This window comes from Prionailurus bengalensis, chromosome C2, assembly GCF_016509475.1.
Source record: "Prionailurus bengalensis isolate Pbe53 chromosome C2, Fcat_Pben_1.1_paternal_pri, whole genome shotgun sequence".
Lineage (NCBI taxonomy): Eukaryota > Metazoa > Chordata > Mammalia > Carnivora > Felidae > Prionailurus > Prionailurus bengalensis.
This window is the reverse complement of record NC_057350.1, coordinates 60537772-60563660: the sequence shown is the minus strand read 5'-3', so window position 1 is coordinate 60563660 and position 25889 is coordinate 60537772. Positions and strand designations below refer to the sequence as shown.

The 25889-nt window shown below is 36.7% G+C and overlaps 1 protein-coding gene across 3 annotated transcripts in view; it reads right to left on the bottom strand.

Annotated features, from left to right (window-relative positions):
• Nucleotides 1-921: 921 nt before the first annotated feature.
• ATP6V1A (ATPase H+ transporting V1 subunit A) overlaps nucleotides 922-25889 on the bottom strand; it is a 66020-nt gene continuing 41052 nt past the window's right edge. For all 3 annotated transcript variants that reach the window (XM_043594205.1, XM_043594206.1, XM_043594207.1), the window contains 9 exons: nucleotides 22884-23046; nucleotides 22239-22347; nucleotides 16563-16685; nucleotides 16081-16195; nucleotides 15461-15524; nucleotides 13424-13627; nucleotides 8637-8731; nucleotides 6394-6565; nucleotides 922-3266 (listed from right to left, as the gene is read on the bottom strand). In XM_043594205.1, coding sequence (XP_043450140.1) covers nucleotides 3174-3266; nucleotides 6394-6565; nucleotides 8637-8731; nucleotides 13424-13627; nucleotides 15461-15524; nucleotides 16081-16195; nucleotides 16563-16685; nucleotides 22239-22347; nucleotides 22884-23046 — 1138 coding nt within the window. In that variant the 3' untranslated portion in view covers nucleotides 922-3173. The remainder of the gene's footprint in view (nucleotides 3267-6393; nucleotides 6566-8636; nucleotides 8732-13423; nucleotides 13628-15460; nucleotides 15525-16080; nucleotides 16196-16562; nucleotides 16686-22238; nucleotides 22348-22883; nucleotides 23047-25889) is intronic.

The window sequence follows — 25889 nt, the reverse complement described above, 5'->3', positions numbered from 1 at the left end:
AGTGGCATTTTATCACAGCTCATTTGGGAAAGTTGCTTTCCTTCTTTGTGCTCTTATATTGTAGCAATATATTAAAAGAATAACCCAAAGAGAATGGGATATTACCAAGTGGACTATAAATTATCCAAACATTCTATAATGAATATGCTTTCCTATGGATTTTTAAGTATTTCTCTAGATAAACTTGACACTTGATAGTAATACAGAGTTGTTCACTTCACACTGTTTCTTTACTCCCTTGGAAGTTGTTAAAAATACATTTAAAGAAATAAAATAGGAGTGCCTGGGTGGCTCAGTGGGTTAAGCATTCAATTTCAGCTCAGGTCATGATCTCACAGCTCGTGGGCTGAGCCCTGCATTGGGTTCTGTGCTGATAGCTCAAAGCCTGGAGCCTGCTTTGGATTTTGTGTCCCTCTCACTCTCTGTCCCTCCCCCACTCACGTTCTGTCTCTGTCAAATACAAACATTACAAAAATTAAAAAAAATAAAGACATAAAATATGTCCCAGTAACATGCTGTTACACTGGATCTTAACTGATTTAGCTTGAAAAATCTATGAATGAATAACAAGGTTTTAGTCATTTGTCAAAAATAGAAATGAGTACTAGAAATCTCCTTTAATTTGTAAGTGCATTTTTAGAAACGATTCACTTTTTCAACTTAAAGTAATATTCAGAATGGCATGCGATTCTGTGTACTACATTTCCAAATCATACTGGTTATGATTATAGGGCTTTTTATAGTGAGCTTTATATAGTCTATAGTGAGAGTCCCAACTCAATTTCATGATCTTAAGGAACAATCTATAAAGAAAGGGAGAAACAAAAAATTTAAAAGTTCACACTGAGAACAATAAAAAAAAATACAAGGTGGTATGTTTTTTAGCAGATCCTGCCACACGCACACACACACGAAAAAATGTTAATTTAAATCCACTTTTTATTCTTTCATAGATTTTAACAATTATACACAACTTTTAACATAAAGATAGTGAAATCTCAAGGATAAGGAGGCAATATATATGGCCTCTTCTATTCGTTCTTCAGGATGGAAGGAAATTTCCAAAGGGTACAATGTGTGAGATTTAACACTGGAAAAATACATATGAAACTTGTTTAACTGGCTCCACTTAGGACCAGGCATAGCACAATAAATATAGAACTGCATCATCTTTTTAAAAGATTGTTGTAATTTTAACACGTTCTTACTAAAGAAATACGATCAGTGACCAACTTGAAGTTCTACAACATACAGATGAAGGGACACTTACAATGAGTATCAGAGCATCTTCTGTCTCTAGCATCTTCACACCCATACATCAGCATTCTTCAAAGGGAGTAAGAATTACATTGCAAACTCAGAATGACAAAAAAACAAACTTGGTCAAACTTTCTTCATCATATCACTCATTACTATCATAATCCTGGTTTGCTGGTAGATTTAAGGTAGGAATAGAACATTTTTGAAATCCTTTTCAATTCCACTGGTCTTCGGGCCTCTAGGTGGGAGGCCACATTGGAAGCAAACTGATTAAGCAGCACCATTAAGTCCACATCTCAACGAATCATTGCATAATTTTTATATTTTCCAATATTTGGAAAAGTTAAAAAAAAAAAGCTACATATGGAAGAATATCTATCCTGAACAGCAAGCCACTGTAAAAACATGCAGTCTGCAAGACTGAAACAAACCACTGCTGAATTCTCTACTTTCCTTGACGGACCAAAAGAAATACATGACCTAAAAATTTAAATAATAATATACTGAGGCATAAAATAAATACTTTATTTATGCTATTACATTTGGGTATTTGAGGTTGTTAGGCATGTTCACATGCCCTTTCCTCTTCCTAAAGAGGAAGCAATGGTGCCAGCACTATTGGTCAGAAAGAATTAATGAGAAACTGTTGCTCTCAGAGCTGTTCTGAAGTGTGCCTTACACAAAGACAGAAATTATTACTTTAAAACATATACTTAAAAGACAGGATGAAATTATCTTTTTTCACATGACCCAGATTCTGTTATTAGCAGATAAAAGAATTAATTTCATCCTTATTAAACAGGATGAAAACTGCTATGCTATTGTTACAGATATTCTGAAAAGTCTTTTGAGCCAGTAAGCTGGCAAACTGGTTGTTCAAAAGTTCACTGAGCAAACAAACATGCAAACACATGACACACATTACATGTAAAAATGTAATGCCGCTCTGGCCCCAAGAATCACTACAGTCCAGCTGGTCCTTAATGGTGCAAACAGCCTTAACCACTACTGAATATCTTCTCTGTGGCATTTTACTGCCCATCACACTGCCACATGATTCTTAGAAGCTTCGGCTTCTAAGATGTTTGAGGAAAAGAAAAAGGGCACGAAGTGGATCAAGTTCCCCGTGATTGTTTTAAATGTGATTTTAAAAAGACTTTCCTAGTAATGTAGTAGGGTAGTCCTTGATACTACATTTTTCATACTGAAATAAAATATGCTTTAACAAGATGATGTTTAAGTTTGACCACCTGGCTCCTTTTCCACTTTTTTAGAGGGTACTGATTCATATACTGTGCTGAGTCCCACAAATGCCTGTTTTAAAAACAGTAGAGTTCCCAACAGTTTCCTATAAACATTCCTGATTTATACTGGGGGAGGCAATGCATAATTGGAACATTAATCATTCATGTTTTAAAAAAGTAATTATATCCTGCAAAGCAGCTACTTAGCAAAATGCTAAGCTGCAAATAACCTTACCACATAGATATTGAGTCATTTCACAAAGTACCTGTCAAAACGTGTAGAAATCTGGCCTTCCGCTCCAGATCTATTGCAAAGAGAGTACATGCAATAGTCCCATTTACAATTTAATGGTGATGAGGCAAGGGCAAACCTAGGACAAGGAGGCATGTCACCCTACATATGAGTTTACAGTAGTGTAGCCATTATATATCATATTTACTACATTCACCATTCGGAGAAAGGATCAGGGAGGCCCTTCAAACACTGGAACAAAGGAATGTTTGTTTCATAGAAGACCCACCAGATAAACAGGGGAACAAGCGATAACACACATAGGCACTAGTCTCAAAGCTGCACAACAAAGAAGCAAAGGGTTTGGAGATGAGAAATTTAGGAAACTATACACAGAGGAGAGACTGCTGAGGAAAAGAAGGAAAGAAATCACAGTTCTAATCTTCAAGGCTACGGAATGCGTTCTGCATGTCTTCAAGAAGTTGTGCGTAGTCAGCCTTGATCTTTGCTTCACCGTCTTTTACCGGATCCTGAAAAAAGACATTACAGAATTCAATGTACCTTTGGAAAAGAATTTTCAGAACAGGTAGTAAGTTATGTATGTTTAATATATTTTGAGTATTAGGTTAAGTGAGGTACACTGCTAAAACACAGGCAGGGGTCAAAATTATCCTTATTTTCCTATAAGAAGAGAAATGTATAAATGGAGTAATACTCCAACCTAACCGAAAGAAGACAAAATTTTGATTTTGTATTTTTCCTGCTAACTGTATTCAACAACCAATAGATGATTTATCCTCAACAATATGTAAAATATGGGAAAATTATGCAGTATCACACATTACATTCATTCTCTAGCATGTACAAGATAATTGGAATTAATTTAGTCAAAACATAATTTACTGTTCAAGGTCTCATAGTATCACATTGGAACAAAGGAAGTAAAATTTCTAAAATAATCTTAAAATGTGTATTTTAAATCCTTATGGAAAACAACTTAATTGAGCAGTATGTATAAAAGAGGCTTTAAGATATTTAAGTCCTGACTCAATCATTTTACTTCTGGGAAGCTATAACAGGAAAATACACAAAACCAACTACATAAACAAAGCTGTCCATACCAACAACTGGAAATTTCCTATATACCTAACAATAGGCAAATATTATTCTCCAGCCACAAAATAAAGTTACAGAAGAATATTTAATGACATAAAAAATTACGGAGATATTAATTTGATACAATGTGCATGTAAATAGAAAAAAAGATATCACCTTGAATCACATGATCAGAAATCATCACTGTATTATTTATCATTGCATATATATAGATAGATAGATTTATAAATTTTTTTTTAAAGTTCACCTATTTATTTTGGGAGAGACAGAGAGAGCATGAGCAAGCAGGGGAAGGGCAGAGAGAGAGGTATAATCCCAAGCAGGCTCCATGTTGTCAGCGTGGAGCCTGACGTGGGGATTGAACCCACGAACTGTGAGATCATAACCTGAGCCAAGACGAAGAGTCAGCCGCTCAACAAACTGAGCCACCCAGGTGCCCCTTATCACATATATTTTTTATCCTCTTCCTATGAATGTATAATCCATTTATTTATTTAAAGTATAACTAATATACAGTGTTATATAAGTTTTAAATATACAATTATAGTGATTCAACACTTCTATACATTACTCAGTGCTCATCATAGTAGCAGTGTGTTCTTAATTCCCTTCACCTTCCTTTCACCCATTCCCCCAACCCATCTCTCCTCTGACAACCACCAGCCTATTCTCCACAGGAGTCTGTTTTTTGGTTTGCCTCTTTTTTCCTTTGTTTGTTTGCTGTGTTTCTTAAATTCCACATATGAGTGAAATCATATGGTATTTGCCTTCCTCTAAATGACTTACTTCACTTAGCATTATACTCTCTCAATCCATCCAGGTTACAATTGGCAAGATTTCACCTTTTTATGGTTGATTAATATTCCACTATACATGTGTGAATGTGTCTGTGTATCACATTTTCTTTATCCATATGAATGTTTAATCTTTAAAAATAAAATTTGGATCAAATTACATATGGAATTTTTTTGCAACCTGATTTTTGTCACTCATTATACCATAAACATTTGCTCAGATCTTTGGATATTCTTTGAAAAAATGATATTGATGTCTTCATAATACTCTTGCTATAATGTACATGCCATAATGTACTGTTGATCCTGTTTACCCTTGAATGACATTTAAGAAGTTTAATAAACAATCTTTGGGGCGCCTGGGTGGCTCAGTTGGTTAAGTGTCCGACTTCGGCTCAGGTCATGATCTCATGGTTCGTGGGTTTGAGCCCTGCGTTGGGCTCTGTACTGACAGCTCAGAGCCTGCAGCCTGGTTCAGATTCTGTCTCCAATTCTCTCTGCCCCTCCCCGCTTCTGCTCTGTCTCTAAAATAAATGAACATTAAAAAAAAAAACAAAAACCTTTTACATACATTCATATCAAAAGTCTCTGATTAGGTGCACCTGGGTGGCTCAGTCAGTTAAGTGTCTGGCTTTTGATTTTGGCTCAGGTCATGATCTCATAGTTTGTGAGACAGAGCTCTGTTGGGCTCTGTGCTATCAGTGAGGAGCCTGGTTGGGATTCTCTCTCTCCCTCTTTCTCTGCCCCTCCCCGGCTTGTGTGCTCCCCTCTTTTGGGAGGCAGCTGGATGGCTCAGTCAGTTGAATGTCTGACTTGGCTTACTTAGGTCATGATCTCGTGGTTTGTGAGTTCGAGCCCCACATCAGGCTCACTGTTGTCGGTGTGGAGCCTGCTTCAGATCCTCTGTCCCCTCTCTGTGCCCGCCCCTGCTTTTGTTCTCCCCAAAATAAACAAACATTAAAAAAATTGTTTAAAAAAATGTTTTTTCTGATTATTGTATGTCAACTATACTTCATTTAAAAAGAAATCTGGTTATTGGGTCATATGTTTTGAATTGAAGCGACAGGACTCATAGAGTGTGAATTATTTTAAAATTCTTGTTACAGTGACTATTTTTACAGATTTACTTTCAACCTATAGTGTAAACAAACACTATATATATAACGCACTGTCACAGAATCGTTCTCAATTTCTCTAAAGGTGATTAGTAAATATACTTGGATGTCTTAATTTAGAAATAATTAAATACAACCCAACTGATCAAATATTTTAAAAACAATCTTACACATTTGGATTTCTACTGATAATCTCATTTAATTATCTATTTATGGCTAGAGTAATTAAAAAGAAAAAAGAATCCACCTCAAAGTTAAAAATGATGCGTAACAGGATACTTAGAAGTAAACAGCAGAAGTCATTTCAGGTGAGCATGGGGGTAAATTGGTAATAGGTACTTGAGGTAAAGTAATTGCTGCCCAGCTATGATTTTAGCTCTAAACTGCCTGGCAGTTAAGACAAAAGGGAAAAGGTGTCAGCATTTATTTTAGACATGACATACTATAACTTTTATCACTAGAATTCTTATTTGAACATAACTTTAAGGTCTGTTCTGGTCCTGAGCATGTATGAAAATGATAAACCCAAGTTTCACACATCAGGTCTGTGGAGAAATAGATTGTTTGTAAATAGTTAAATAATTCAAAAGAAATATTTCCTACTAAAAAAGTTAAGTAGAAACAAAATATACCTTGAATTTCATGGAGGAAAGTTTATAGAGGATCTCCCCCATGTGCTCACGGATAATGGACCATGTGATTTTATTGTCACTCTGTGCAGTGGTTTCAACAGCTCTACGGGCCATATCATAAAACGCAATCATGTTGGACAGCATCCCTACTGTCTTGTAGAATGGGCAGAACCTAGGGTAAAAATGAAAGCCAAAATAATTAACAAAATAAAATCCAAAGCAGGCTCATATTTCATCTACAAAATACCAGAGCATTAGCTTCTTTATTTAAATATGCAGACTACTTATATTTATCAGATAATAAGGAATGAAAAAAAAAAAGTGGTAAACACTAACAACTACGTATCCAGAGTTTTTGGATAGAGATGGGATATGGAGTGAATGCATAGATGGAGATATATATTCATTTATTTATCTTAAGGTGATGTTCTTTTTTTATCTATTAAAATAACTAAGGATGGGGCGCCTGGGTGGCTCAGTCGGTTGAGCGTCCGACTTCAGCTCAGGTCATGATCTCGCGGTTTGTGAGTTTAAGCCCCATGTTGGGTTCTGTGCTGGCAGCTCGGAGCCTGGAGCCTGCTTCAGATTCTGTGTCTCCTCCTTTCTCTGCCCCTCCCATGCTCATGCTCTGTCTCTCTCTGTCTCTCAATAATAAATGAATGTTAAAAAAAAATTAAAAAAAAAAAAAGAAAATAACTAAGGAGAAAGAACAATTAAACAGTACTGCTATAATCTAACAACTGAGTACTGCTATAATCTAATCTCTGAGGGTCTGTTTTCATACAGTGCAGTTAAAGGAGTAACCCAAATGGTAAAATAACTGAGTTGCAAAGACTCCCTTGTGATAGTGGGGTGAAGGTTTAATGAATAATAGGAAAACAGAAAACTGTAATTTCCTACAAATAAACAGTAACCCCTTCCCCCATTAATGTGTTCATTTTCACTTACCCATACCTTTTAATAATGAGGACACACACATTAATACTCAACTTGGATCACATGCATTCTTATCAACTTCCTGACACATTCAAACACACTTGCATGCACAATTTCATGAACATTTTGTATTATGCTTTCCAAAGAATTTTCCCCTGGTTGAGTTATTTTTGTATGGGTGGCCAGAACTTAACTTCCTGATACAGATTTTTGAGATTTATGTTATCATATTTTCTGCTTGTCCTACGTTCTCATAATCCTATTTGTTCAGTTCCTTCTTCAGTCCAACTATGATCTGAGGGAGAAAAGCTAGCCTATGATAAGAGGGCTCAATACTATCAAAGTTTAAAAGAAATAGGGACTTGGGCACCTGGGTGGCTCAGTCGGTTAAGAGTCTGACTTTGGCTCAGGTCATCATCTCACAGTTCATATGAGACCCGCGTCGGGCTCTGTGCTGACAGCTCAGAGCCTGGAGCCTGCTTCGGATTCTGTGTCTCCCTCTCTTTCTGCCCCTCCTCTGCTCACAGTCTGTCTGTCTGTCTCTCTCTCTCAACAATAAACAAACATTAAAAAATTAAAAAAAAAATAAAAGAAAAGAAATGGAGACTTTAAATAAGCCACAGTAGATGCAGAGACAAATGGGACATCTAACAGAGACTAGCAGAAAGAAAGAGACTAAGTCTACTGGGAAATGAAGCACGAAAGTAGGACATACTTATTTAGGAAAAGAGTAGAAGAGGCATGGGCAGTTGTAAGGGGTATTGAGAAAAGCTTCTGAAGGAGGCAATGATCCCCTCATTCTGCACACTATGCCATAATCTAATCTACTTAAAGATGGCTGGGCAATGAGTGAAAATACTGTCATAACTGCACAAATAAGCAAAATCAAGACAAGGGTACATATTAGATCATTAGATGTTTGCTATAACAATCCAAAGAACATAAATTGAGTCAGAGTTGCGTCTGCATTTGAAGAAAAAAAAAAAAAAAGAATTCTAATGTGAAGGCAGCTCTTTCTTCAAAATCCAACAGAAAATCCTCAAATGAAAAAAGAGGGGGCGCCTGGGTGGCTCAGTCGGTTAAGCGGCCGACTTCAGCCCAGGTCACGATCTCGCGGTCTGAGTTCGAGCCCCGCGTCGGGCTCTGGGCTGATGGCTTGGAGCCTGGAGCCTGTTTCAGATTCTGTGTCTCCCTCTCTCTCTGCCCCTTCCCTGTTCATGCTCTGTCTCTCTCTGTCTCAAAAATAAATAAAAGTTAAAAAAAAAAAAATTAAAAAAAAAAAAAAGAAAAGAATCAGGATAGGTTACCTGTCATAAGGAGTATACCCATTTTGTTGTAAGAAATCATCTTTGATAAGTTTTGCTACTTCCAGAGTGATTTTATCTGTTTCTGCTAGAGAAGCCTAAAAGAGAAAAAAATATATTTTTAAAAATTTACTTCCATAATGTGGGATCAGTGATTATAAGCAATTAAGCAAACAAAAACTATATAATCAATACACAATCACCTATCATTAATAAATTCACTTTATAACTGCTTGTTAATTTTTTTTATTGTGGTAAAAACCATTTAAGATAAAAATTTCCATCTTAACCAGTTTTAAGTGTAGTTCAGTAATGTTAAATATATTCACATTGTTGTGAAACAGATTACCATAACTGGTCATCTTGCAAATCTGAAACTCTACATCCATTAAATAGCAACTCTCCTTCTCTCTCCCAGACCCTGGTAACCACCATTCTACTTTCTGTTTCTATGAATGTGACTGCTTTAGACAAAATCATACAATATTTGTGTTTTTGTGACTACCTTATTTCACTTTACATAGTGTCCTCAAGGTTCATCCATTCTGTAGTTAGAATTTTCCTTCCTTTTTAAGGCTGGATAATATTCCATTATATATATACATGCACCACATTTTGTTTATCCATTCATCAAAGGACAGTGGGTTGTTTCCACCCCTTAGCTATTGTGAATAGGTGCTACTATGAACATGGTATGTATACAAATAAATTAACTTTCTTCTTTTTTTTGAAATACTTTCTTCCTCACATCCTGGCTTCCTAACTTAATTATTTGAATTTTGAGCCTTAAGTTTGTTTCAAGATCTATACATTTCATAAACAGTTAATTTTTAAAAAACATTACATGGTGTTTACAACTATATAAATGCAAAGTATAGGAAGCATGTACTTATTTATGTCAGTGCTATTTTACTGGAATTGCTGTTAGAGCTTCTTTAAATATCACTGCCTCAAAAGCTTTAACTTTTGCAATCACCCTAATTAGACTAACAGGTAAAAATTTCTTGGGAATTGTGGGAAAGGGACAGGCTCAGTAAGTTAACTATTTTTTTTTTTTTAATGACTGGAATGCAGCGCATTTTAAAAAAAATTTTATTTAAGTAATGTCTACATTCAACGTGGGCTCAAACTCTCGACTGAGATTAAGAGTCACATGCTCTTCTGACTGAGCCAACCAGGTGTCCCTTAACTGTAGTCTTTTGTTATTTTTTTACAACTAAGATCCTTAGAGGTAAGGATCAGGTGTTGTTTCTTTTCTTTTTCTTGCTTTTTAAATTCCTTTTATCCCTAATCTCCTCTTCAACCACAGGGAAGTATGCAAATGTTTTATGTGTATTCTTTTATGTGCATAAATTCATGTGAAATGGGTATTTTCTTTTGTAATAGTATTTTTAATTATGTAAGGCAGTTTTATTTGTGTCTTTGGCACTTTTTCAGATCCAGCCATGTTGCTGTGTGTCACACAGTCTGCTTCTAGCTCTTGCATACCTCATTTTCCACAGTATGCTCCTTCTCTATTTTTATTTTCCATCTTTGCCCCCGTAGAAAGCACTGAGATTTCCTCTAACTCCCTGCCACCACAAACGTGTCCATTTAAGGACCTGTTTGGGAATTTCTTTTGAGATAAATATCCGGAAACAGAACCGCTACGTCACAGGATATAAAAGCAAGTACTGTCACTGCTCTCCACGATGCCAGCCCAGATGACACTCCCACCAACAGCACACCATTCCTCTGTCCTCACACCAGTTGGCGTTATCCAGCTTTCTGATATTTGCCATTTTCACTGGTATGACATGATATTTCATTATCGTTTGAGCATTTCTCCACAGGCTTCTTAATCTTTTGCGTTTTTCCTCTTCTCCTCTTCTATAATCTGTCTGCTACTTCCTTTGCCCATGTCTGTTGGGAGTTCTAATCTTCTTGTTAACTTAACTGTTAGGTAACAGTTCATCAGTTTTAGATGTTGCAAACTCCCTCCCAATCAGTCATCTGTTTTGTCACCTCTATCCATGATAGGCCTTTGGTGAACAAAAATCCTTGCATTTGATATAATCAAAAAAAATTTTTTTAATTGCTTGTGTGTACGCATGGGGGTTTGTTTAAAAAGCCCTTTTCCAACCATTGATCACAGAGATATTCTCTTAACGTTTGCATCTATTAACTTGAAAGTCTCATCTTTCACACTTAAATTGCTAATCTGGAGTCTATTTTTGTGTGTGGAATTAGGTAATACTGCATTTTTATTTTTCTCCAATTTAAAATAGTTTTCCATCATCACTAAAACAATCCATCCTCGCTGCATTCGAATTGTGATACCATCTTTGCCATATGGAAAGTCTATATATACTTGAGTACATTTCTGTTTTCTTTCACTGATCTATTTGTCTGTTATTTCACCAATAACACGTTTTTATCACAATGTTTTGTATTGATATCCAATAGAGTAAAATCTCCCTTTTTATTATTCTTTTTTAAAGAATAGTATTTGTGATAGCAAATGAATTTTTGAATGGTTACTAATTTGTACAGAAGATGTAACCAGGAATTTGACTGGCATCACATCAAATTTATAGATTAAAGTGCTATCTACCTAATAAGTCTATCTAAGAGCTTGGACTGTCTCTCTATGTCTTCAGATTTTGTTTCATTTATTAGTTTTAAAATGTTTTCCACAGAATAATGTTATTTTTGATTAGTTCCTACATTCTCATTTTTGTTACTATTGTGGACACCTTATTTTTAGTTTTATTTTCTAACTGCTATTGCTAATACAGAAACATTTTCTTGATTTTTTGTTTATCTTGAAACCCTCACCAAACTTCTATTAGTTCTAATCGTTTCTCTATTAATTGTTATTTTTCTTATTATATAATGATATTTTAATTTCTTTCTTTACAAGTTTTCTCTTTTCTTACATCATTGATTAGGTCTTCTGGTATTTGAGCATTAGCAGTGATAGTAAGTATTCTTGTTTTAATCCTGATATTTAAACAGAATGCATCAGGGGCGCCTGGGTGGTGCAGTCGGTTAAGCGTCCGACTTCAGCCAGGTCACGATCTCGCGGTCCGGGAGTTCGAGCCCCGCATCAGGCTCTGGGCTGATGGCTCAGAGCCTGGAGCCTGTTTCTGATTCTGTGTCTCCCTCTCTCTCTGCCCCTCCCCCATTCATGCTCTGTCTCTCTCTGTCCCAAAAATAAATAAACGTTGAAAAAAAAAAAATTTTAAACAGAATGCATCAGAAGTTTTTCCTTTAAGTAAAATATTTTCCCTGGGTTTTAGTATATTACCTTTAACAAATTAAGGAAATTCCCCTCTATTCCTTGCTTACTAAGAGATTTTTAAAAACTATAAATAAGTAATGAACTTCAAATGCTTTTTCCACATTGGTTGAGATATCCCTTTTTCATTACATTAATTACATTGGTGAGTTAAAATAACAGATTTTGTGTTGAATCATATTTGCATTCCTGAGATAAACTTTACTTGTGTTATTTTATTCTTTTAATACCCTACAGAATCTAGTAAACAGTAATATTTAATTTAGGAATTTGATATCTATATTCACAAACAAAATGCCCCTGTGATTTTCTCTTATATTGTCTTTGGTTCTGGAGGTCTTCTGTTTCTACTTCCTCTTAACCAGGGCCATAGTACTCATTTATAAAAAATGAGTATTTAATATGTGCTAGTTAGCTAATAATACTATCGGCTGTGGAAGAGAAATTAGGAGGTGACTTTATAACATATAATAAAAAGAACAGAGCCAGATAGAGAAACGGACATCCTGACTAGCACTGCATACCATCTGAGAAGTCATTCAACTCTGGAATTTAATCTGGATAAATTTAATTATACCATTCTCCTTTGAAACATCAAGACACAGACACAAGAATACAAGTCACGTGTTTAAGGTCACACAGCTATTATGAAAAAAAAAAACAAAACTAGCATCCAACCCTTCTGATTCCTAGCCTTGGTGCTCCTGCAAAAATAAAATTGATCCAAAGCACGGCACTTCTAATTTGGTTGGTGATGGGTATGTTCTATTTCAGGAAATAAAAGTAAATCCAGTGTTTCTTTCTCATCTACAATATAACCAGGACCATGCAAAGCACTATAGAGGATCAAAAAGAATATAAAGGCTGTAACAATTTAGTTCCTCCTTCTGGTTGACCATTTTGAAGTGCAAGCCCCTCTTCTTTAACCTAGGAAAGCTCTGTGCCTGCTTTGACCAGAACATAAAACAGAAGTGATAGATATACTAGTTTGGGGGCCCCAGCTTACGAGGCTGTTGGTTTCCACTTTCTTTCTTTTTATATACTCTGTCTGACAGCCCTAAACTGCCATGTGGAGACACTACATGGAGGGACAAATGTCCAGCTAACCCATAGCCATTCTAGCCATCCCAGCCCAGGCACTAAACCTGTGAGGGAAGAAACTTTCAGATGACTCCAGCCTCAGCCACCATATGACTGCAACTGTATGAGGGGCCCAAGCAAAATCAGCCCCGAAACTACGAGCAGTAAAACACTGTTCAAACACTCAAAAATATTGGAGTGGTTTGTTACTCAATAGTAGATAATCAAAACAATAATCATCTTTCTACCTTCCATAACATAAATAGGACCCTCAAATATCTACTGGATAAAGGCTAAGCTAAAATTCCATTATTTTAAAAAACATTTAATAAGGACTCATTTTGCTAGGCAAGAATCTAAGGTTCTCTCTGTCCTTAAAACACACCAGTATAACTCCTGGATCTGTCCTCCATGGGGCTTAACTACTCACCTTTCCGACAAGTTGTACAATTTCTGCCAGGTCTTCTTCTTCCTGCAGAATCTCCTTAGCTTTGGTCCTCAGAGGAACAAATTCTGTGAAGTGTTTGTCATAGTACTCGTCCAACGCACGCATGTACTTGCTATAGCTGATTAACCAGTTGACAGAGGGGAAATGCTTACGTTGAGCTAGTTTCTTATCTAAGCCCCAAAACACCTGATGTAAAAAAAAAAAAAAAACCAAAAACAAATTCAATGATTTTTCTTAAATAAGTAAATAAATAAAGCCTTGAAGTATATTTGTTTGTTCTAAATATGCAATTCTGTAATTTTTTGGTCAAATTATCTTTTTAGTATATACCATGTGTAACTGAAATAGAATAAAACTTAGAATTAAAAAATATATTTCTTTTAGTTTCAGGAGAATTATAGCCAAATTCAAATTGTATCTGAATTTCCTCAATAGTATGGCAAATCTGATAGAAAAAAAAAATTGACTCCTTTGAAGATTTATTATGGTACAATATAAACAGAGGAACCAGAAAATGTCTACAGAGAAAGAATAGATTCTTCCCTTTGATTAAAAACCTGGAAACATTCTGATTAACTTGGATTCCCTACCATGAAGGGTCAACTCAATAAGTCTACCAATCATTTTTCAAAGGCCAAATGTTCATGTATATTTTAGTCATTTTTTAAAGTTTTCTACTACTTTTTAAAAAAATTTTTTGATGTTTATTTATTTTTGAGAGAGAAAGAGACTGCCCGAGTGGGGGAGGGGCAGAGAGAGACAGGAAGACAGAATCTGAAGCAGCTCCAGGCACTGAGCTGTCAGCACAGAGCCTGATATGGGGCTCAAATTCACCAACCGTGAGATCGTGACCTGAGCCGAAGTAGGCTGTTTAACCAACTGAGCCACCCAGGCACCCCATTTTGTTTTGTTTTTTAATGTTTATGTACTTTTGAGAGACACAGAGTTAGAGCCGGGGTGGGGCAGAGACAGAGAGGAAGACACAGAACCTGAAGCAGCTCCAGGCTCTGAGCTGTCAGCACAGAGCCTGATGCAACGCTCAAACACACAAAAAAGGTGTGAGATCATGACCTGAGCCAAAGTTGGACACTTAACTAAGCCGCCCAGGAACCCCTATATTTTATACCTTCTTAACTTTACTCCTCCTTTTCCTGCAACTTAAACTCAAAATGTTAGCAAAGGTTAAACACCTTGAGAGCTGTACATTTAGCCTGACATTTCTTTTTATCAGATACTGACAGAAACGTAAGCAAATATTCTTTTTCTCACATGAATAATACTTATGAATATATCAACATTTATTTTCTTTAGTATAGTCCTGATTTGTATACATCTTTCACTTAGGCTTCTCTTAATGGCCAAGTTGGCTAGCTATCCACTACCATTCATGCCTTGTCACTGGGAGGCAGCTGCGTAGGCAGAAACTACACTTTCCAGCTTTGCTTTCATCTGGGTGTGGCTAACAGAATGAGTGGGGGATTGCACTGGAGCCCAAAGTTCACAGAGTGGGTGTGCCTTCTCCACAGTTTCCACTTGTGGCAGCAAGATGCAGATGGTTAACAGTCTAGGTGATGATGGTGGAGCCCAAGCTGGAAGGACCTCTGGTCTGTGAATTATTAGTATATGGAAAAGAGCTGCCCTCTGATAGGATCATCTGCTTTAGACCATACTATGAGGAAAAAGAAACTTCTACTGGGTTTTTGTCATTATGCATTTTTAGGCCTATTTGTTTCTACAACCAGGGTTACTCTCATTTAAAGGGTAGTATTATTCTAACACTAATAAAACTTTGCTATTCCAGATATATTTTCCACTTACAGAAATTAAATTTCATAAATCTTCAGCAAAGAGCTAAGAAAGAATGGACAGAATAAAAACTCTCAGTGACAAGAATGTTCCTAAAACAAACCTTCCTACTGCCTACTTTTAATGAGTAAATTTAATACTTCACGATGATTAGGTAACATTAGGGTAAGGGTGGGAAAGCTCAGAAGTTGACTATGCTAGGAAAAGGTATACCTGAACAATACCAAGAGTAGCGGATGTAACTGGATCAGAAAAATCACCACCAGGTGGAGAAACCCTAAATTTAAAAGAAAAAAAGTCATTAGAAAAGCTTAAGAAAACACAGCCGGTATATGAAAGTAAAAGTTTTTTAGAAGTTAATTTTAATGTAAATAACTTTAGAACTAACCTTTGAAAAGAAAATCTACATACAAATATTAATAAAAATCAACACTAAATTGCAAATAAGAATGGTAACTATTGAATGCCTTCAAGGGGAAAATATGAGAGACATAATCAATTTCATGACTCTAATCGAATAGATGAAGCAGGAAGGAAGAAAAAACTCTAAGAACAAAGTATGGCTTTAGGTAGTGATCATGGATCTTCACTTTGTTTTTCCATACAATCTTACTTAAACATGTCTATAATTTTCTAAGTTACTCGTAAGATATTGTGACTTGAATATAAAAAAATCAGTGCAGAGATAACCTAAACGTGTACATTGTAAAGAGCTCCTCGGGTGACCCTGCAGTGGTTAAGAACCACTACCCTCAGAGGAAGCTGAATATTTTCTCTTTAAAATATATGACTTTTTATTCTTCTTTTGAAGAGTAAATAGTTTAGGTGCTTACGCTCCTACAATGCTGACACTTCCTTCTCTTTCAGGATTTCCAAGACATTTCACCCTGCCTGCTCGCTCATAGAAAGAGGCCAGACGGGCACCAAGGTACGCAGGATATCCACTATCTGAAAAGCGAAAAGAAAATTTTTTCTTTAACTAAAAAAAAAAAAAAAAAAAAAAAAATTTTTTTTAATGTTTATTTTTGAAAGAGAGAGACAGAGAGAGAGAGAGAGAGACAGAAAGAGAGCGAATGGGGGAGGGGCGAAGAGGGGAGACACAGAATCTGAAGCAGGCTCCAAGCCCCACGCTGTCAGCATAGAGCTCGACACAGGGCTCCAACTCATGAACCATGAGATGACGACTTGGGTGAAGGTGGATGCTCAACCAACTGAGCCACCCAGGAGCCCCATGAAAAGAAATTTAAGGGAGGTTCTAAGCCAGTCCTAAAAATCCTATCAGCCTTTTAATATAATAAGCAATACAAAGACTCACCTGCAGGCATTTCAGCTAAGCGACCAGAGATTTCTCTAAGGGCCTCCGCCCATCTAGAGGTAGAGTCAGCCATCATACTGACGTGATAACCCATGTCACGGAAATATTCTGACAGCGTAATTCCTAAATTGGGGAGAATATTACAAGTTATAATTCTATAATGTAGAATCCTGATTTTATCATCATTAAGAAAACTTTAAAGCAATAAATACATGAGGCAGACTGTTAGCTGTTCACCAAAATCCCCCTTCTTTTGTGCACACAGCCAAATTATATTTCCTAGCTTCCTTTGTATTTAGATATGACCAGGTAACTGACCTCTAGCTAACAGAATGAAAGTCGAAGTAATGAGTTCCATCATCAGGCATGCCACACATCCTTCCATGCTCTTTATTCTTTCTGGCTTACTGAGATGGACAGGACTCCCAGCAGCCCTGAAAGTCAGGAGTTGAAAATGGAAGAGTACTTTTCAGCCTGGGTCCCAGCCCAGAATGACAGAATGAAGAAGAGTCCCCCTAACCACTTAAAAAAACATCTGTTATCCTGAGCAATGACAAATTTGGGTTTATTTGTTGCCATAGCCTATTCTAATATTGTGCATTTAATGTTTTTATGTTTATTTATTTTTGAGAGAGACAGAGCATGAGTGGGAGAGGGACAGAGAGAGGGAGACACAGAATCTGTGTCCAGGCTCTGAGCCCAACGCAGGGCTTGAGCCCACAAACCGTGAGATCGTGATTTGAGCCAAAGTCAGAAACTTAACTGACTGAGCCATCCACGTATCCCAATATTGTACATTTTAAAAACCAGGAAAAGACTTTTTCTCTATTTTTTGTTGAGACAATTAAGTCTGAAATTAATTCCCATTGTAGCTTTTGTCTACGTATCACATACACATATACCAAAAACCATCAACTAATTAGCTTATTTTTCAAATGCAACAAATGTTAACACAAGTAATATCTTAATTATCCAGATCATTCTCCTATGTATACCAGGTTCTGTTCTGTTAAATCACTTAGAGTAAACCATTTAGAAGAAGCTAATAGACAGAAAGAAGTCCTGGGTTCTAGCTCCTGTTCTCTGATTAATCTCCACAACTAACTTCATTTCCCAGTGTTATTTCCTAATCTGTTAAAATGGAATAACTCTTGTTCTACCTACTTGTGTATATCAGATGAAATGATATGTATAAACGCCTTAACTAAATTATAATAGTCTCAAAATCTAATGCCCTGATTCCTTTATTTTACCAGTAAAGAAAAAGTCTTATATAAGTAAAACAAAATAGTGCTCGAAAATTCAGCGCTTTACTATTTATCATATTGTACTTTCAGAATAAGAAATCGATATCTGAGGCTTCTAAAAAAATGATTCCATGAACAAAGTCTTTAAAAAAAATATTGCTTCTCATTATTAAGTTTTAAAAAAAGGGGTGCCTGGGTGACTCAGTTGCTTAAGTGACCAACTCTTGATTTTGGCTCAGATTATGATCTCAGGCGTTATGAGATAGAGCCCTGAGCACTGTGTGGAGCATGCTTGGGATCCTTTCTCTCCCTCTCTTTCTGCCTCTCCCCGGCTTGCACTTTCTCAAAAATAAATAAATAAACATTTAAAAAGGCTTAAAAAAACAATAGTTATCACATATTTCAATCTGATGATAGGATCAGATCCTCACTTATATGAGCACACATAGCTGCACTTTAAGCCTCTGTGATAATATTCTGTGATAATGTATTAGGGAGACTTGGTGGAAGAAACAGATACATATGAGTAAACTTCAAAGAGTTTTCAGTGCCTACTAGTTAAAAAAAAAAAAAAAAACCTCAGACAAAATTAAAAAATGAACAAACTGGGAAAACACTGGCCAACTCATGACAGATAAAAGACTAATTTCAAAGAGCTTTTATAAATCAGTATGAAAAATAACTCCTATCCAAAAGGAAAATGGACAGAATGCAGCTTTCAATTAGTTAATACAGATAGGAAAGATGTTAGCTGAAAGAAATACAGACTGAATCGGTATCTTTATTTTAAAAATTTTTTAATGTTTTTTAAAATTTATTTTTGAGAGAGAGAGAGACAGAGTGTGAGAAGGGGAGGGCAGAGAGAGGTGGAGACACAGAATCTGAAACAGGCTCCAGGCTCTGAGCTGTCAGCACAGAGCCTGATGCAGGGCTCAAACATGTGAACCAAGAGATGGTGATCAGAGCTGAAGTCGGATGCTCAACCAACTGAGCCACCCAGGCGCCTCCCTGCCCTTTTTTTTTGTTTAATTTCTTTTTATTTTTGAGAGAGAGAGACAGAGCACACTCTGAATACGTATCTATAGAGCAGGGATAGTAAATTGTTAAATCTAGGTGCTGAGTACATCAGCGTTCACTGTGTGTTTGATAATTATCATTAGGAAGCATTACAAAACATAGCAATGGTGAAGATGTGGGGAAACAGAACTCTTGTTCACTCATATCCTTTTTGAAGAGCTATCAATATCTAAGATCCACATTAACAGTTGTATGCTTAGCAATTTTACTTTTATAAACTTACCTTACAAAAATGTACAAAGAAACACATGCACAAAACATGAAAAGAAACTGTAAAAAACATACACAAGGATGTTTTAGTGAATCAAGGTTTGTGATAGCAAAAAACAAAACAAAAAAAAAAAAAACAAACCCAAAACAAAAACAAAAAACAAAAAAAACAAAACCTGTCCATAATTTATGTGTCTACCAGAAGGATGCTGGTAAAATAGATTATGATACAGCCATACAGAAGGGATACTGTGCAGCCATTTAGAAGAAGTAGGTAGACTTCTTGTCTTAAAATAATAGGTGAATATGTCCCTTTTCCCTTCTCATAAAAGTAATCACCAAACAAGGAGAACAAGAAGTATAAAAAACACAAACTCTATTACCAAAAACTAGGGGACATGTTTAGCTACACAACAAAATAATGAGGAAAGCCACCTAAATGAGGTAAAACCCAAACAAGGATGTGGGAAGACCCCAAGAATTCACCTGAAGCTGAACATCTCAGATTATGCTTTTGTAAAACTGGGGCAAAGCCAAGAATCCTTTGTTTGGAACACTGCACAAGGGATACTGGGTACTGGCAGGAGTTCCTTGGATCCAGTATGGCATCAAGGAGAAGCAGGGTGATGGGGACAAACAAAATGCAGGTAGGCACTCTTTTACAGTGAGGAAAAAGTGGGTGAGGCAGGGTAGAAGAGAAAGAATGCACTGTAAGTGACCTTGTGGCAGTAGATTTCTGTTGGCAGGAGAAGATCAAAGTAACTTACACAACTCCATGCCATAACAAACTCCACAGATTGCCATGAAGCAATCCTGTCTCCCTTCCCATCTCCTGCAGAGATGAGTAATAGTAACAATACATATCAGTATGGGAACTACACAAAATACAAGAAAAAAAGGACAGAAGAGCAAATACAATGATGGCCAAAGAACCTACCAAGGAACAGGTGAAAACTGTGACCACGATAAATTAATGAAAGAAACTGTTAATAACGCGTCCTACCACACAATAAAATCTCAAGGAATATACAGTAAGGTCAGAAAAGAGGTTTCATGAGCCAGCAGAGCTCAACAAAGAGCTGGAAGAAAAAATAAAGCCATTACAGAAATGAACGTTTCATTAGCAGCAAAGCATAGAATAACCACTGAATATCCTGTGAGCAAATGAACAAAAGGCTAAATAAAAAGGATTAGAAAGGATAAGATATATAAGGTAAACAGATAAAGGAGCTCCAATATGTCTAGTTTGAAGAAGATAACCATAGCAGAAGAGAAAAGTTTGGGAAACAATTCTTGAAAATTTTCCAAAATGAAAGACACGTTCATAAGCTGAAAAAGTAACTACGCCTCTGGAAAAATTTATCAAAACTATCAATATTGGCATATATCTTAATAAAGTTGTAAAACTTTATTATTTTTAAAAATTTTTAATGTTTACTTATTTTTGAGAGACAGAAAGAGACAGTACATGATTGGGGGAGAGGCAGAGAGAGAGGGAGACACAGAATCCAAAGCAGGCAGCTGTCAGTATAGAACCTGATGCGGGGCTTGAACTCAAGAACTGTGGGATCATGACCTAAGCAGAAGTCAGACGCTTAATTGACTGAGCCACCCAGGTCCCCAAAAGTTATAAAACTTTAAATTGAAGGAGAAATTCCTTTGGGAAAAAAAAAAAAAAAGCATCTTCCATAAAAGGAAAAAAAGCAGGTTGGCTTCAGATCCCTCCCTTGTATTTAGTGCTACAATAAAAGTTCTCAAGGAAACAAACATTGATCCAAAATATTTTATACTCAACCAAACTACTATTAAAATTTAAAGGCAGTATTGGGGTGCCTGGCTGGCTTAGTCGGAAGGGCATACGACTCTTGATCTCAGAGTCATGAGTTTGAGCTCCATGCTGGGGGTAGAGATTCCTTAAAAAAACAAAAACAAAAACAAAAACAAAAACAGGTGTGCCTGCGTGGCTCAGTCAGTTAAACATCTGACCTAGGCTCAGGTCATGATCTCATGGCTTGTGAATTCGAGTCCCATGCTGGGCTCTGTGCTGACAGCTCGAAGTCTGGAGCCTGCTTCAGATTCTGTGTCTCCCTCTCTCTCTGCCCCTCCCCTGCTCGCTCTCTCTCTCTCTCTCTCTCTCAAATAAACATTAAAAAAACAAACAAACAAAAAAGAAACTTTAAAGGCAGTAGAAAAAAACAAACTTATGAACAAATAAGAATTCATAGAATGTAGTTTCCCTGAGACTTTCTTGAGGAAACTTTCAAAAGTCAGATTTTAGCCAACCACAAAATAAATGGAGAAATTATAGCCAAAAGAGTGCCTGTGGGGACTGACTCCATTTTACTCTAGGTTTAAGGCTAATACGAATATTGTATGCATGGTTACACATAGAATGTGAATATCATAAATCTGAAAATGTAGAAATAAAACTACCAAAAAGCGGGGATAGAAGTGGGAGCAAATATGGGAGGTAACACATAAGTGCACTGATTTTCTTATCTTTTATATCCAGCCATCAAAATATACTAATCCAAAGGTCATCATTAAAGTTATAGACATACAGATTTATTTGGAGTTTAGAACAATGGTAAAACATGTAATGAAAAAAAAAAATGGTAGTAGAAGATAACATCGTTTTCTGGTTATTAACAAGATTGAGACAATTCTAGAAATATACTGACATATCCTCATATGTACATAAAGCATTTATAGTACATAAAGCATTTTTTATTTTTATTTATTGATTTATTCATTTTTGTGCAGCATTTTTTTTAATTTTTTTTTTTTTAACGTTTATTTATTTTTGAGACAGAGAGAGACAGAGCATGAACAGGGGAGGGACAGAGAGAGAGGGAGACACAGAATCGGAAGCAGGCTCCAGGCTCTGAGCCATCAGCCCAGAGCCCGATGCGGGGCTCGAACTCACGGACCGTGAGATCGTGACATGAGCTGAAGTCGGACGCCTAACTGACTGAGCCACCCAGGCGCCCCTGTGCAGCATTTTTTAAAAGCTAGGAATATGGTTGTACACACAAAGTATTTTAGAATGAAAGGAAAGTTCTTTGGAAAAAGAAAAGGTTTGGTGCTAGCTTTAAAGTTAAGAACAGATGTACACTGCTTTTATTTCAATTCATATACTCACCAGTATAAATAGAAGCTTCTCTAGCAGCAACAGGCATGTTGGAGGTATTGGCTACCAAAGCTGTCCTCTTCATAATTGATTCCACCTTACCATCGACTTCCATCGTGAGCTAGAAGCAAACAATCGATTATGACCCTCCCATTTCCAAACAGAACATTTTAGTCCCCGCTTTTACAACTTACCCATATTTAATCCCTCTTATAATCAGTTTTCCCAAAGTAATATTTCTCATCACTCCAACCTCTCCCCCCTGCCCCACTGTGCTGGAAAGAAGATAGTCATTATTTCCACTGCATAAATGAAATCCATTATTTTATGGAAAAAGGAATATTACTTTAGCAACCTAGTAGATCATATAAAGCCAATATAAAGTTACCATCTACAAATATTTTGTCTATTTTATCTTTCTCCCAATAACTGAAAACCATCGGACCACAAATAGAAACTTTAAAGTATTTGAAAAATTCAAATTCCTTTCCTGGAATATACAAATTGAATAACAAATATAATCAGAAAATTCTTTAAGAGATCCTTGACAAATCAGAGCATTGCTCTAGGTCCAAGACAAAGCTTTTTTAATTGCCAAAGGAAGTTGGTTAGTGGTATTTTCTCTAAAATAATATTTGAAGCTTTGTATGTACAGACCTCTGGGAAGTCCCGGAGGACTTCAGACATCTCATTTCCTCGTTCACCACATCCTACATAGATGATCACATCACTATTGGAATATTTGGATAGAGACTGCGATATCACTGTCTTTCCACAGCCGAAAGCCCCTGGGATTGCAGTAGTTCCTCCCTGTACACATCTGAGCGGAGAAAACAAAGTGTGGATTACTACACTTGCTAATTACTACTAACAAATAAAGTAGGTAAGTGACACAGAAAAACAAGTTGAAGAAACAAAGCACTTTGAAATATTTTCATCTGTATCTATATATATACAAAGATAGATATACAGATACAGTAATTGCTTCCGCAGCTGGTACCTGTAACAGTGTATGTTTTTTATTGTCATTAACCATCTCTACCACCTTTAATAGCTAGATTGGGAGGGTACATGCCATAAAGTACTTGGGGAAAAGGAATATGAAAATAAAACAGTACTAATGATACTTGGAATGTTTATATAAATTAGTTCATGTAAGCACAATATAGGAATTACAGCTAAAAGAAAAATTTAAACAACTTTTCTAAGTTGTCTTGAGGCAAAAAATAAGACCTAAGAAAATCGTATCTTGCTATAAAGGTTAATGAACAAAGAATTTTGTTAAGGTGTTATGTCAATCCCCTTTTATACACTGAATAACTATTTATAAAGTACTTCCTAGGCACTAAAAACTGTTTGAAATGGCTGGAGAGACACCAGCAAATAAGATAGCCATGTTTCTGTATGCAGAGCTCACACTCCAGCGGTGTAAACCAAAGTCAGCTGGTGGTTATAGTGCCATTTAGCAGCTACATTCAAACTTTTCCTAAGAAGTGGCAAGAGAGAGTGAAATATCCTTAAGGGCAGGGCAAAGTGAATGGTGTGGTATGTGTCTGTGTGTGTGTTCACACGCCAAGTGTGCATGTAGAGCAGGAGGGTGTGGGCAGGAGAAATGAAATTTAATGCTAAGGGAAATTTCTTTGCAATACTGTTTTATTATAAAATTCACAGAAACATTATGACCTTAATAATAATGACAGACTTCTTCAAAATTAAACTAATACACATTAAACATTTTTTTTCTTCTTCAAACCTTTTTTTTTCTTTTAATATTTATTTTGGGGGGACAGCACAGGTGGAAGAGGGGCAGATAGAAGGGGACAGAGAATCTGAAGTGGGCTCTGTGCTGACAGGCAGACAGCAGTGAGCCCGATGTGGGGCTTGAACTCACAAACTGTGAGATCATGATCTGAGATGAAGTTGGATGCTCAACTGACTGAGCCACCCAGATGTCCCTCTCCTTCAAACCTTTCAGTGACTCTGATAAACCACGAGGGCATGTCCATTCATCCTATGGCTTTGTATACCTCTCTCAAATCACTTTTAACTTGGATGGGGAGGCAGGGCTGGGTGTACCCCAGTTTGAAAGTTCAACAATTCAATGTGAAACATGCTATCAAGAGAACATCCGAGGTGCTAGGGGAAAACACAGGAAGGGGTGCAAAGTCTGACACTGGATTGGAGTAGGGTCAGGAAATCCTTCTGAAGGGAAGGACCTGAAAGGAAACAGAAATTAGCCAGACAAAGGGAAATAACATTCTAAGCAGAGGAAATAGCATATCCAAAGGTCCAGGGGCAAGAGGGAACACTGCTTGAGGAACTAAAAGTCCTTCAGGATGCCTGGAAGATGATGCATAAGGAAGTTGGGCCATCAAGTGGCTGACATGATACTGGAAAGTAAGCAATAGCCAGATCACAGACCAGATGGTTTTATAAGGAGTTAAGGAGTATATATATTTTTTAGTATTTATTTATTTTTGAGAGAAAGAGCATGAGTGGGGGAGGGACAGAGAGAGAGGGGGACACAGAATCTGAAGCAGGCTCCAGGCCTGAGCCATCATCACAGAGCCCAACATGGGGCTCAAACCCCCGAACTGTGAAATCATGACCTGAGCTGAAGTTGGACACTCAACCGACTGAGCCACCCAGGTGCCGCAGGAGGATTTAAGAGCAATAAAAAGCATTTTGGGGTTTCAAGAAAAACAGTATAGGACCAGTTATATGTTTTAGATGTGTCATTATGTAATATGGACAATCCTTTAGAAAGAAGGCAAGACTAAGGAGAAGTCTAATTAAATGTGATTATGGCAGGAACGAGGGTAAGATCCTTAATTAAAATCATGGAGTAGGGATGAAAGATGCAGATAAAAAATACCTGGGTAAGAGAGTAAAAGCACTTCTTCAATAATTAGTTGTGAGCAGGTAAGAATGATCCTTGAGAGAAATCATAGATTTTAGATTCAGCATTCACTGGATGGATAATGATAGCCGTTGAAACAGGCAACAAAAAAAGATGAACAAGTTTCAAGGAAGGGAGTGGTGATTAAGATGATGATTTTAGCTATGAACATATTGACTTAGAAGTACCCATTAGATGTTCAAAAGGAGAGGCATGATCAGAAGTGAAATGTGAGTCTGGAACTCACACAAAATCTGGGGGAAGATACAGATTTGGAAGTCATCATATGTAGAGGAAGATTTAAGTCATTAGAGCGGACAAAGTTATCCACATAGGGTAAGGGGCCCCAGAAAGGGAAAAATTCTAAGAAATATCAAAATTAAAGGAGAAGGAACTTGCAGTGGAGAATAAGGACTTGTGTATAGAAGCTAACAGGAAGAACAAAAACAGGGTATTTCAAGGAGGAAGGAATCAGCAGCAACATTCAACATTCAAAGTCATAGAAATTAAGGAAATACTAAAACTTATTTATTGAATTATCAGTATGGTAGTGAGTGAGAATGTTAGTGACAGTAGTTTCAACTGTGGGCAAGCCAGCTGGGCAGGCACTGTGAATTACAGTGGGAAAAGTGGAGATGGCTAATTTATTTTTTCAAGGAGTCTGGCTGTGAAGATGAGGAGACGAGTAGTGGAAGACAGAAAGGAGAAAAGGATAGAAGGTAGATATTTTTTCATGAAATGGGAAATAAAAGGAAGATAACCTA